This window comes from Erinaceus europaeus, chromosome 3 (assembly GCF_950295315.1).
Source record: "Erinaceus europaeus chromosome 3, mEriEur2.1, whole genome shotgun sequence".
NCBI lineage: Eukaryota > Metazoa > Chordata > Mammalia > Eulipotyphla > Erinaceidae > Erinaceus > Erinaceus europaeus.
Window position 1 is genome coordinate 151,949,076 of NC_080164.1, and position 13,759 is coordinate 151,962,834.

General features: G+C 35.4%; 1 protein-coding gene across 4 annotated transcripts in view; it reads left to right on the forward strand.

Moving 5' to 3' along the window:
* The window catches only part of ATP8A1 (ATPase phospholipid transporting 8A1), a 274,370-nt gene that overhangs the window by 85,248 nt on the left and 175,363 nt on the right, over window positions 1–13,759 (forward strand). For all 4 annotated transcript variants that reach the window (XM_016193274.2, XM_007534775.3, XM_007534776.3 and 1 more), the window contains 5 exons: window positions 1,597–1,666; window positions 3,049–3,176; window positions 7,764–7,875; window positions 8,007–8,172; window positions 10,577–10,704. In XM_016193274.2, coding sequence (XP_016048760.1) covers window positions 1,597–1,666; window positions 3,049–3,176; window positions 7,764–7,875; window positions 8,007–8,172; window positions 10,577–10,704 — 604 coding nt within the window. The remainder of the gene's footprint in view (window positions 1–1,596; window positions 1,667–3,048; window positions 3,177–7,763; window positions 7,876–8,006; window positions 8,173–10,576; window positions 10,705–13,759) is intronic.

Sequence of the window (13,759 nt, forward strand, 5' to 3'; positions counted from 1 at the left end):
TATGAATTGGGAGTAAGTGCCACAACCAAGTTACTATTGTTAATTATTAAAATTTAAATAATTGCTAAAGTGAAAATATAAGTATTGAAAAATTTCTTCAGTTGGGAAAACCAGTATTTGAAAGGGAAAAAATAACTGCAAAACTGAGAGGCTTGCATATTTTCTTTAAAATTCTGCTATAAGACATTTGATTAATTTGTTTTAGTAATTTTCACACCACAGAATTAAGTTAGATGCCCATTTCTCAAAGTAGGAATAGTCTGTTTTGCACATGTACAAATTGGAAGTTGGTCAGAAAATTCCAGGCATTTAAGGGTTACAATTTCTTTCTTTTCTTAACAGACAGAACTTTATTTTTTTAAGTCACTTCAGTAGAGGAAATGTGCTATACAAGACAGTTAGCACATGTGTAAAGTTTCTTAAAATACTCAAGCACAAGATAAAGTTAAAATAAAAGGTGAAAAAGAAAAATGACTTGGTGGGAGGACCATGTGAGTCTGAGCCTCCTCCAGCTGTCACCCAGTGGTGGCCTGGACGGACCACCCTGCAAGACAGTGATGAGCAAGAGCCCACTCAGTCACTAAGCGTAGACCCCTTGCTTCCTGGATGGTGAATTTGTAACTTTCAGAATGCATGCTTATGAGATTAGCATCCATAGTTACTTGTATCATATTATTAGTAAATGAGGATTTTTTTTTTTGTATAGCCATGGGTTTATAAGAGTGATTTAGTTTCAGAATATTTTCCTTATAATTTGGGATCAAAATAGAAAGTTGGACGACAAGCTCACCGATCAGTAATTGCTGTGAGCAAGTAAAGACAATTTTGTGAAGGGGCAAGATGAAAGAAGTCAGTTGTGTGGTAGCAAAGATAAAATTGGTGACACGAACCCATAAGATTTTACTATAATACCATGGTGGGGATCCATCAAGTGAATCTTCTAGGATCAGACCAAGGAGCAGTGTCATCAGCTTAAGTAGTTCGTCCTTTTGCTGCTTAAGAATCTCAGAAGAATTTAATAAATAGGAGAGCAGGATTAAGTAAATCAGGAAGAAAAAAATGCATATTGGTTTCCTCTGTAAAATCAGCCCAGCTTAATGTTAGTATTGAGGTTCATAGAATTTTGTTCTTCTTTTCTGGAAGTGCAGTAATAGAAGTCTGTTGAACAGAGGTCTGGAATTTTTTAATCAACCTGTTTCCTTAACCAGTTTGCATGTGGGCAATTAGCATGAAATCTCACTAGTTTGAGCTAAAGATAAATCTGGGCACAAAACCACTTTCAATTTCAGATAAGCTTTGTTGTGTCTGTATAGATGGCAAGTGAAGTACATTGTGACAAGTTGAATCATTGCCATTATGCTATCAGGTGTGTTGTTAGCAAATTGCTCTGGGGTCCTTGTGGCTGAAAAACTGACCCACAGATTGTCATGCATGGACTGTGCCTCACAGCATCTTGCTGTTAGAATGAGAATTATCAAGAAATTAGGTGACAGAAGTTTGTTTAGAACAAAAGGGAGTCTGAATATTTCAGAAAGTTAGTACTACGCTTTTTCCCCCTCCACTAAATCTGTGTGCTTTTTAATTTTCAAACAACAGTGAGCCCCAGGCCATGTGCTATATTGAAACATCCAACTTAGATGGTGAAACAAACCTGAAAATCAGACAGGTAAGATCTAATACAGGTTCCCATAGTATTGCCTCTGTATTCTAATAAACTAGCAGCTTTATTTTATCATTTCGTAGTGTTATGTTTAAAGTCATTGTGTCCAATTGAAAATATTTCCTCATTGAAAAATCTCTGAGGAGCTTTTATAAGTCATACATATTGCAGAAGACTCAACATTATAGATTGCAAATTAACTTTCCCAATGAAATATCATATATATGTGTGTGTGTGTATATATATATATATATATATATATATATATATATATATATATATGTTGTATTTTTACTATCTTACATAGTAGCCAATTTTATGGTAATAATAATATACTTATTGATCCTCTGTAATTATACTGTGCTGATAATGATAATGATTTCAAATGCTCTATATATTTGTTAATATTTCTTTTTTTAAATCTTGTATTATTTTAATGAGATATACAGAGAAAAGGAAGAGAGACCAGAGCACTTTTCAGCTCTGGCTTATGGTGGTGGTGGGGATTGAACCTGGAACCTTGGAACCTCAAACATGAAAATTTCTTTGCATAACCATTGTTCTGTCTCCCCACTCCTTAATATTTCTTTTCCCCAGTCATTTGTCATTATATAATTATTGCACTTTACATATTGCCATGCTTAAAATTTCACTAAATCAAATAATAGCTTATATTTACTTCTTATATTACCCCTGTCCCCCCCCCAAAAAAAAAGGCTACAGGTTTTTATTATTATTTTTTTAATTTATTTATTTTATTTATTTATTCCCTTTTGTTGCCCTTGTTAGGTTTTTATTTTTAAAGAGAGTTTTATTTTAAAAGGGACTTGGAAAATGTATCTATCCTGAGTTATTGGTGAAAGATGAAAATGATGAATGGGAATGTTAGAATATCATGGAAGTAGGTACTCAAAGAGCATCTGAGCTTAGAACTTAGCTGGTTGTAGTTGAACAGATGGAAGAACTATTTTGGAGTTCTCCCTCTGAGAACTTTCTCTGAGTATAGTTTCTGTTCACCATCCATTCCCTTTCTGAGATTCAGCAGATAGACTCAAACTATATACTGCTCAATATATTTATTTCTGGAAGCATATGGGCTCTATAAGAACTCATTCGAAGATATCTTTGCACACTATTTCATACATAGTCTCTTAAATATACTTCAGAAAATTCACAAATTCCTGTTTTTATACTAAAAATCTGTGTTTGGGTAGAGAATAAGCTATCTTTAATTATGATTCGACAAAAACATTGCATAAGGAGGAGAATTGCTTATAAATACTAGAATCCTTCAGATCAACAAGCCTGGATGAATTCAGAATTGCCGCCTTCCTTCCTATACAGAACTTATCTAATATATTCTTTGTTTACTTAAAATTTCTAAACAGGGCTTACCAGCAACATCAGATATAAAAGACATTGACAGTTTAATGAGACTTTCTGGCAGGATTGAATGTGAAAGTCCGAACAGACATCTCTATGATTTTGTTGGAAACATAAGACTTGATGAACTCGGGTATGTAAAAATGAGCTTTCATAGATACACTGAATTTTAGCATTGCATTTCTAAGCATCTTCTAAGCCTGGGTACATATGTTCTTATTCTCTGAGTTGGATTATTCAAAACACTTAACTCTATATTACTGTTAACGAGAGTCCTTTAGTGAAAATGCTAGTATAACTGAAAATTTTTAGGTTCCTGCCAACATGGCAATGGGTGTTTTGAAAGATACGCCTGAATTTCTGCCACATTGTTTAGTTATATACTCTTTGGATAGAATATGCATATTATGTTAAGGCCTAAATGTATATTCCAATGCCTGGACCTTTTCCTGTTAGCCCTGGATGCTTTAAGGATATCATACTTTATCCTAAGTAGTGCATTATACTGGAGAAGTTCCTGTCTTAATTATACAATGCCATGAGTTTATCTATAATCTTCATTTGCTGTTACTTTCTTCCTATCTATTTCTCCTCACCTTCTCTCTTCCTTCCTCTCAGTCCTTCCCCTTCCTTCATCTTGTTTTTCCCCCAATGTTCTCTCCCCCCGCCTCTCGTGTGTGTGTGTGTGTGTGTGTGTGTGTGTGTGTGTGTGTGTGTGTGTGTGTGTGTGTGTGTGTGTCTGGAATCCTGCACATAAGTTATTTCACTGCTCCAGAATGACTTTTACAGATAGAGAGAGAGAAAAAGAAGAGGAGGAGGAGGAGTGACCTCAAAGTGCTAAAGGTTCCCCCAGTACCATGGGACTCCCAAGTCCCCTAAGCCAATGTCTCAAACCTGGGCTGTATGCATGGCAAGGCAAGTGTCTAACAACTAAGTTATCTCACCAGTGCCTTCCCACATCTTTCCAGTCAGTACAGATTAAGCACCTAGTGTCTAGGCCTTGTACAGATATTAAGGAAACAGCAATGAGCAAAGCATATTTGTGAATATTTTTTTATAAGGAAAGGATAAACAAACAATAAAAAGTCTGTACTGTGCTAGAAAGTGACAAATGCTTTAAATACATTAGTAGTACAGCATAAAGAAAATCAAGAGTCCTTTGAAAGGGATTACTTTTACTTAAAGTATTTGTAGTGAGTTCTATTGGGAAGGTAACTTTTGAGCAAAGGGGAACAGATGAGGAAGTTGTCAATTTGAATATCCAGAAGATTCCAGTGAATATCCAGAAGATTCCAGTTGTCAATTTGAATATCCAGAAGATTCCAGGAAGTTGTCAATTTGAATATCCAGAAGATTCCAGGAAGTTGTCAATTTGAATATCCAGAAGAATATCCAGAAGATTCCAGTCCGGGAGGTGGCACAGTGGATAGGATATCAGACTCGCAAGCATGAGGTCCTGAGGTCAATCCCCCGCAGCACATGTACCAGAGTGAAGTCTGGCTCTTTCTCTCTCCTCCTATGCTTCTCATTAATAAACAAATAAAATCTTAAAAGAAAAAGAAGATTCCAGGCAGAGGAATAGTTAATGCAAATGATTAGGTACATCATTGCATTATCTTAAATGAGAAAAGCCTTAAGTAGTTATGGAATATCAGAAACAAGTGTGAAGTGGAGAAAGTAATAAGGGGCTCAGAGATAATAATAAGCCAGAACATGCAGAGGTTTGCAGGCCACTATAGGAGTGTTATTTTTTTTTAAATATTTATTTATTCCATTTTGTTGCCCTTGTTTTATTGTTGTAGTTATTATTGCTGTTGTTATTGATGTCATTGTGGGATAGGACAGAGAAATGGAGAGAGAAGGGGAAGACAGGGCAAGAAAGATAGACACCTGCAGATCTGCTTCACTGCCTGTGAAGCAACTCCCCTGCAGGTGGGGAGCTGGGGACTCGAACCAGGATCCTTATGCTGGTCCTTGCGCTTTGTGCCACCTGCGCTTACCCCACTGTGCTACCACCCAACTCCCAGGAGTGTTATTCTAAGTGAAGTGGGTTCCATTGAAAACCTTTATGGGATAAATATCAGCAGTTTTTTTTTTTTTCATAATTAGTAAGTTGGAAGTTTCCAAAACAACGATGTTAGGGTGAGCATCAAAGTGCCAGACTTATATTAATAAGGCCCCAGTGGCCCCAGGCTCAATTCCTAGCACCATAATTTGCCAGAGCTTAGCAGTGTTCTGTCTTTCTCTTTCTCATTATTTCTCTCATGAAACTAAATACAAGAAATAAGCATGGTCTTTCTGTTTAAAAAATAAAAATTGAAGGTTCAAGGAGGCAGATAAGATCACCTAAACTTTGGAATGTAGGATTTAGCTTCCTAAGGTAAATTTGGGAGTAGTTAGCATAAATATTAAAGCCATGGGTCTGGGAGAAATCACTGGTGGTAGATAGGCATAGGTAGAAAGGTAGAGAGAGAGCTGCAGGCTTTCCAGCATTATCGTTGGAGAAAAAAAGGAAGACTCAGAAAAGAGACTGGAATGAAGCTGATAGGATAGAAACCAAGAGAGTATAAAGAAACTGTGCCAGGTTAGAATTACTAAAGTTGGTCGGATGATATTGATGCTCAAGTACAATGAGACTGAATATTAAGCAGTTGGGTATAATAAATGAACATCCTTGAACTTGATTAAAAGAGAGCATGGTAAGAGCGAGTTTGAGGTGGTGGACAAAGAGTTTAAAATAGGAAGTATGGGACAACTTTGTCAAGTAGTGATTGGAAAACTTGAAGGGGCGTGCAAAAAATGTGACAGATTCCTGTTTTCCTTTTTCTTTATCTCATTCTCACTTTTCCTCTTCTTTCCACATCCTGTACTTTGCAGTATCAAGCTCTGTTATTCCCCGTTGGCATGTGTATATTTCACCTGAATTGATGCCATTTGTTTAATTCCTGAAAGAAAGTCCAAAGCGCAAGCTGTTACAGGCCTTGGGTACCTACTGGGCCATGGAATCCCACCAGAAATGAAAGCTTCTGTCTCCCTTTATCTTTACCAATGAATGTATTTGCTATTTTCTGTAGATGTTTCCTGGGAGAATTTGCTCCTTTTTTTAATTCCTGTAGTTTTACAAAGTACTTGTTGCTGGGCTAGCTTCGAGGGAGAGAGACCAGGAACTCGTGGCCAAGTGGGAACGTAGCGCAATGCCTTTATTATCAGAGACAATGCTTTTTGTATCTTAGAAACCGGAAGTGACAAGTGGGGAAAGGAAATGGCTAGGAGAGGGGGTGGAGAAAAGAGTAAGAGGTAGAAAGCTTCCATAGCAGCTGTTGCTAAGGTTCTAACCAATGGGATTAACCAGTACCCTGCAGGCAGGGCGGGTCTCAGGCAAAACAATGATTATGTAAATAGATCACACTATCAGCAATGCAGCATGGAGCAGGGGGGAGCTGGTTTAATGTCCAACAACTTGTTATATTTAAGGACCAGTGTAAGGATCCTGGTTGGAGCCCCTGGCTCCCCACCTGCAGGGGAGCCCCTTCACATGTGGTGAAGCAGGTCTGCAGGTATCTATCTTTCTCACCCCTCTGCTGTCTTCCCCTCCTCTCTCGATTTCTCTCTGTCCTGTCCAACAACAACAGCAATAGCAGCAACAACAATAATAACAACAACAACAAGGGCAACAAAAATGGGGGTGGGGAAGGCCTCCAGGAGCAGTGGATTTGTGGTGCAGGCACCAAGCCCCAGCAATAACCCTGGAGGTAAAAAATAATAATAAATAATAATAACAGTAATAATAAAGCATGGGGATAGGAACCCTTGAACCATTAAGTTTTGTGTAACATATTTCCATTAGAATCTCATATCTTTGATAGTGTGTGCCATTCTGAAGTCTTTATATGAGAATATATCAATCAACAAGCTGCTATATTGATAGCTTTGTAAATAATCACAAGATACCCAGTTTCAGCCTTATTTACAAAAAAATGTGGTAAAAATTATATGTGATGGCTATCTTTGATTAGTTGTCATTTTTGAAGGAGAATATGTTTTTTTTTTTTTGAAAGAGAGTACTTAAGGCTTGTTAAAATGCTAACTATTATTACAAATGCACTCAAATTTCTAGAGAACTGATTTAATGAAATCCCTACAGATTAAAAAATATTTTATTTATTCATTCATTTATTGGATAGAGGGAAACTGAGATGGAAGTGAGAGATAAAGAGGGAGAAAACACCTTCAGCACTGCTTCATTACTTGCATAGCTTCCCTTTTTTATCTAAAAAAAAAAAAAGAAAAGAAACTTGATCTAAGGTCCTTGCACTCAGCTGAATGGCCACTACCCAGCCTTGCCCTACAGATTGATAGGGTTATATCCCTGGACAGCACGGATGCCAGTGGTAGTATTTTTATCTTACCTTGTGCATTTTTCTTTGAACTTGTATTCTGCACAAAACTATTTGAATTTAAAAGAAAAGAAGGGAAGGAGAATGTGTCCTGTAAACTCATTATTTTGAAAGATCTCAGAAACCTAATGGAACTTACTAAATCAAAAAAGTATTTTAAATAGCTGAGAATGGGACTCAAACTTCCAAAATATTGCCTACTAAAGTAAATGTGAGAATGGTTGTTTTTAGTAACTGAAGCTTTTTTTGGGAACTAGATAGTGACAGTAGAACTCTAGCATTTTAAAAAATGTCATTTCTAATGTCAGCATAATCTGTTTTAGCACCATCCCACTGGGAGCTGATCAGATTCTTCTACGAGGTGCTCAGCTGAGAAATACACAATGGGTTCATGGAATAGTTGTCTACACTGGACATGACACTAAGCTGATGCAGGTAGAAATTTTGTCTATATAGATATACTTTGGATCTAAGTCTTTTGAAAATTTGTTATTTGTAGCTTTCATTATCGTAATCCCAACACCAAATCCTTACATGTATTTTATTTTCTTGTTTCTTTTTTACAGAATTCAACAAGCCCACCGCTTAAACTCTCAAATGTGGAACGGATTACAAATGTACAAATTTTGATTTTATTCTGTATCTTAATTGCCATGTCCCTAGTCTGTTCTGTGGGATCAGCCATTTGGAATCGAAGGCATTCTGGAAAGGACTGGTATCTCAACTTAAACTGTAAGCATTAAAGTAATCATTGTTCTTTTTCTCACTTAAAACATGAAATTGGGAGTCAGGCAGTAGTGCAATGAGCTAAGTGCACGTGGCGCAAAGCACAGGGACCTGCATAAGGATCCCAGTTTGAGCCTCCAGCTCCCCACCTGCAGGGGAACCACTTCACAAGCGGTGAAGCAGGTCTGTAGGTGTCTATTTTTCTCTCCCCCTCTCTGTCTTCCCAGCCTCTCTCCATTTCTCTCTGTCATATCCAACAACAATGACATCAATAACAACAACAACAATAATAACTACAACAAGAGCAACAAAAGGGAATAAATAAATATTAAAAAAACATGAAGTTATTTCACAGTTGATGTTAGATTTTCTAGTTATTTATGAAAAGAAAGCCTTGTTGCACATGTAACTGGATATTTAATCTTTATTTCCCAGTGCAATTCTAGTAAAAAGTAAGTAAAACATTAGTTTCTCTGAAATTTCAGGATTCTTAAGAATTAGCCACTTATGAAAGATAAAGTTATATTTTATTTATGTTTGTTGATTACTTCCTCAAAATACTTTAGCACAGATATGTAGATAGATCTATCTGAAAACAGGTTGTGCTGGGGATGATATAAACTGTATTATATGTGTGTAATATTTACAGATATATAAGTATTAAAGACAACAAAAAAAGTAGTTCACATAATTTTCAGTGTTTAAATTGAGTGTACTTCATTTAAACTCATGAGGAGAGTACATTCTGTGTAACTGTAATTAGTCATGTTGTCTCGGGAAAAGCAATATTTGGTTTTTTGTTGTTGTTTGTTTGTTTTGTTTTTTGAACCATTCATCTTCTTGCTGTTGTGGGATTAATATGCTACCCTGAATATTTCTAGGAAGTTAAAATTTCATTTAATTTTGATAAGTACTTAACCAATAAATACTTAACTTCTAAAAGTATGTGAAAAAATTCTAGAAAAAAATCTTATAACAAAAATTATTTTTCTGGGTTTGGTTTTTGTTTTTGTTATTTGTTTATTTGTTTTGATTGTAGCTGGGACTTCACCACTGCAGGCTTATTTTTTCACATAGACATAAGGGGAGAGATAGGGAGAATTAGAAGGAGAGAGAGGGAGAGATGATAAAGAAGAGATACTACAGCACTAAAGTTTCCTGTACTGCAGTGTGGGCTTGACTTGAACGTGGGTGATTTTTTTCCTGTTTTTATTATATTTATTTAGCTTTTCAGAAATTCCATGGTTGAATTTTGTTTGTTTGCTTTCACTTTGTTTTTTATAGTCATTAATTTGTTGTTTCAGCATTAGAACTGTTGCTATAATCAACAAGTTCTTTCTTCATACACCTTACAGTCTGCCTGGAATAATTGTTGTTTTCTGTTTATTTTTTTAGTATTTTTCTATTTATGGGCCAACAAAATAACTCACTTGGATAGTGTATTGCGTTGCCCTGTATGCAGCCCAGCTTTGAATCCACCCCCGACTGCACTGAAGAAAGCTTCAGTGCTGTAGATCTCCTCCTAGCCCCCATTTTGTTTGCTTTATGAAAAAGTCAGGCCAGAGCAGTGTAGATGGGATATGATGAGAAAAAGTATATATGTATAAATGTGTGTGTTTTGTTTATCAGATAGATAGAAAACAATATCATTTTAGCATATTCAATCATTGTTATCAAACTTGTGGTCTCCTGCATTCAAGTTTGTAGCTCTACTCATTGTGTCATCTCTTAAACCATCATTAGCTTCATTAGTGAATAGAAGAAAATTTCCATAGAACTGAATTTATGTAACGTTTAGCACTGTTTTTTTGTTTGTTTGTTTTTTGGTTATTGTTGTTTGTTTTTATTTTGCTGCTAGGTTGTTTATTCTGGTGATGTTTTGTTTGTTTTAAAAAGCCTTTTTAAAATTGGAAATGCTACTTACTGTACATGTAGGTGAAGAAGACAGCATAATAGTTATGCAAACTGACTTTAGTGTCTGAGGCTCCAAGAACCCAGCTTCAATCCCCCACACTACCATAAACCAGAGCTGAGCGACGTTCTGATAAATATTACTACTATGACTACTACTACTAATAATAATAAACATATATATGTATATATAATTATGCCTAATTCAGATTTTACATTTATAAGTCTTCATTCCTATTCCTAATGTTTCTAAACTTCCTGCCAATAATAGGGTTTTAAATATTTTAAGCTTTTAGACTTCTATGCAGTTCTTAACAGAATCAACAACATATTTTTTCATCTGGAAAAAAATGTATTTGGAAATAAAGATGTGCTACAAGCATAGTGTTATTCCCAAGCTGTATGAATATGCTGAATAAAAAGGAAACCTCTTGTTCTGATACAGTCTAGCTGGTCAATACCAAACTAATTCTAGTTTTCTTCCCAATTTTCCTGACAGATGGTGGTGCTAATAATTTTGGACTGAATTTCTTGACCTTCATCATCCTTTTCAACAATCTCATTCCAATCAGTTTATTGGTTACGTTAGAAGTGGTAAAATTTACCCAGGCATACTTCATAAATTGGGTAAATATGAATTGCTTATCACTCTAAGCATACATATTGTCTTTATCATATGTCCTTTTTTTTTCTCATCTGAGAACAGAAAGAAAAGAAACTTGATTATATCTTACCATTACACAAAGTGGAATTTCAAAATGTCTTTAAGCCTAATTTGATTATAACAATCTTTTACCTAAGAATTACACAGCTTGATTTAGACTAGATCTTAGGTCTCTCGTTCAGGAAACTTGTTTTTAATTACACACTGGCTTAGGGGAATCAATCAGTCAATCACTCAGTCAGTCAATTAATCAGTCAATCAACCAGTCTTTAAACATGTCATGAAAATAAATCAGTAGCTATCCCTGAAATATTATAAAGTATATGAAGAAACAATTTAGTAGTAGTAGCAACAGTCTTAATGTTACAATATCTAAGTTATAAGTCTAGTTCTATCATTTGCTAGCTATATGACGTTATCGAGCCAGTTGTCTTCTTTGATGCTTATTTTCTTGGACACTCACATAGAAATGCTAAAAGCTTTCTTCGCTGCATCTAAACAGTAACTATATAGCTCACATAAAAGAACAAACAGCTTCATAAACAGTTAAGCACTCTTCAATTAATAGTGTATTCACTGTTTTATAACAGCCAGACTGACTTGCATGATTTATACATCTGTGTAGTTTGTTCTTCCACACTGTGAACAATTTGAGCTGCATTCTTGAATCCTTCCTCTTAATTTATTTCTTAAATATTTTTAGTATTGAAAAGTATGCTATACTTTTCCTAAAAGTTTTATTTAAAAATATATTGTTGTTCCTTATTTTTCTAAAAATAATTTACATATGTGATAGAGACAGAGAAATCAAGAGGAAATACGAAGATAGAAAGGGAGAAAGATGGTTCGAACCCCAGGCTCCCTACCTGCAGGGGTGTCACTTCACAAATGGTGAAGCAGGTCCTCAGGTGTTTATCTTTAATTCCCCCTCTATCTTGTCCTCTCTCAATTTCTCTCTGTCTTGTCCTTAAAAAAAAGAAAGAAATTGAAAAAAATGGCCATAGGGCAGTGGATTCATAGTGTGGGCACTGAGAGCCTCAACTAAAACCCTGGAGGCAAAAAAAAAAGTGGGGGGGAAGAGATACTTATGTTTATAGAAGTACAATTTGTAATACCCAAAACCTGGAAGCAACCCAGGTGTCCAACAACAGATCAGTGGCTAAGAAAGTGATGAAATACTACTAAGCTACTAAAAATGATGAATTCACCTTCTTCACTTGGATGGAACTAGAAGGAATCATGTTAAGTAGAACTTGGACTGGATTTGATGTATTACACCAAAGTAAAGAAAGGATTCTGGCTAGGGGGAACACTTTCAGGTCTTGGTGCATGATGACGGAAGAGAACCTATGCTAGAGGTAAGAGACTTTTTCAGAAAACTGAGACATTTTACACATGTACCAACAGCTGTATTTACTGTAAACTGTTAATCTCTCCAATAAAAGAGATACAGAGAGAGAGAGAGACAGTCAGATCTGCAACACTGCTTCACTGCCCACAAAGCCTACCCCCACTGATGAGGACTGGGGGCTTCTTGAACATGCATCCTTACACATTTTAACATATTTGCTCAGCGGAGTGAACCCCTGCCCAGCCCCACTGTTCCTTAGTTGTTTTTTTTTTAAATTAATTTATTATTGAATAGAGGCAGAGACATTGAGAGGGGAGGGGGAAATAGGGAGAGAGACAGAGAGAAACTTGCAGCCCTGCTTTACCACTTGTGAAACTTTCCCCCTGCAGGTGGGGACCAGGGGCTTATACAGGTCCTTGCGCACTGTAATATGAGCACTTAACCAGGTATACACTGTACCTTAGTTTTATGTTTACTAAAGGTAAAACAAAATCAATGAATTTATAGAAATTAAATAAACTTTTTAATTCTAATGCCAAAGAATTAGTTTTATTTTTTTCTTTTGAGAAAAGCTGGTATTATAACTTAATGTTTTTTTAAAAAATCATTTTAAGACTTTTTGATATGAATAATATTATTTAAATATACATAACCAGAGATGAAGAGACAGTATAATGTTTATACAAAAGATGCTCATACCTATGGCTCCAAAGTCCCAGGTTCAATCCCTAGTACCAACATAAGCCAGACCTGAGGAATGCTCTAGTCTTTCTCTTTGTATCTCATTTATTAAAATTAAGAGTATTTTTTAAATAAAAATAAATAACCAATAGTACTTTGGGAATTTCTCAACTTCTCTGAGAAATAATTCACCTCACCCATCAATCTAATTTATTGGTAAAAGATCAGTATATTTTCTAAAAGTAAAATTGATTGTGTCTATAGCTTATTTTCTACAAGATATATGTTATTATAGGAACCTGTAATAGCATTTGATAAGTGTAGTTAAATCTTATTAGAGGTCCCTCATGTAAATAGTAAGGCAGCTCATTGTGAAAGACAACTAATCACACATTTTACTATCCTTAATTGAATTTTCAAAAATAATACTTGTTTCATATAATTACTAAATGTTGGCGTTGAATGGACAAAGAACGCAAACTTAGGCTTTTTATTCCACCTTTGGAATATGAGACAGAGCATTCCTAACAGAGCTTTTATGTTTAAGCTACTTCTTGCTAATATGAAATGAGATTAGTAGCTGCCTCCCTTTGCTTCTGTTTCTGCACAATAGATTTTTATTTAAAAATATTTCTGAACTATAACATTGTAAAGTACTTGAACATGACTAACACTTGAACATGTTCTTTAGTCATACCCAACACCCCTCACACCACCACCATCACCACAATTGGACATGATTTCTAGCTTAATTCCCTTTATAGTCAGTCTTATATTAACCAGTTGTTTAATATCCCTTCTCAAGCATGTCATCTATAACTTAACAGCCACTTAACAAGCTGATATTGATCAGTCTGGAATATAGGTATGGGTCAAACTTGACCTTCATTTCACATGTGAAAATTCATAAACTACTAATCTGATTTACCAATAACATAGCATTATTAATTACATTATTAAAATTCTATCCTATATTGAGCAAAATG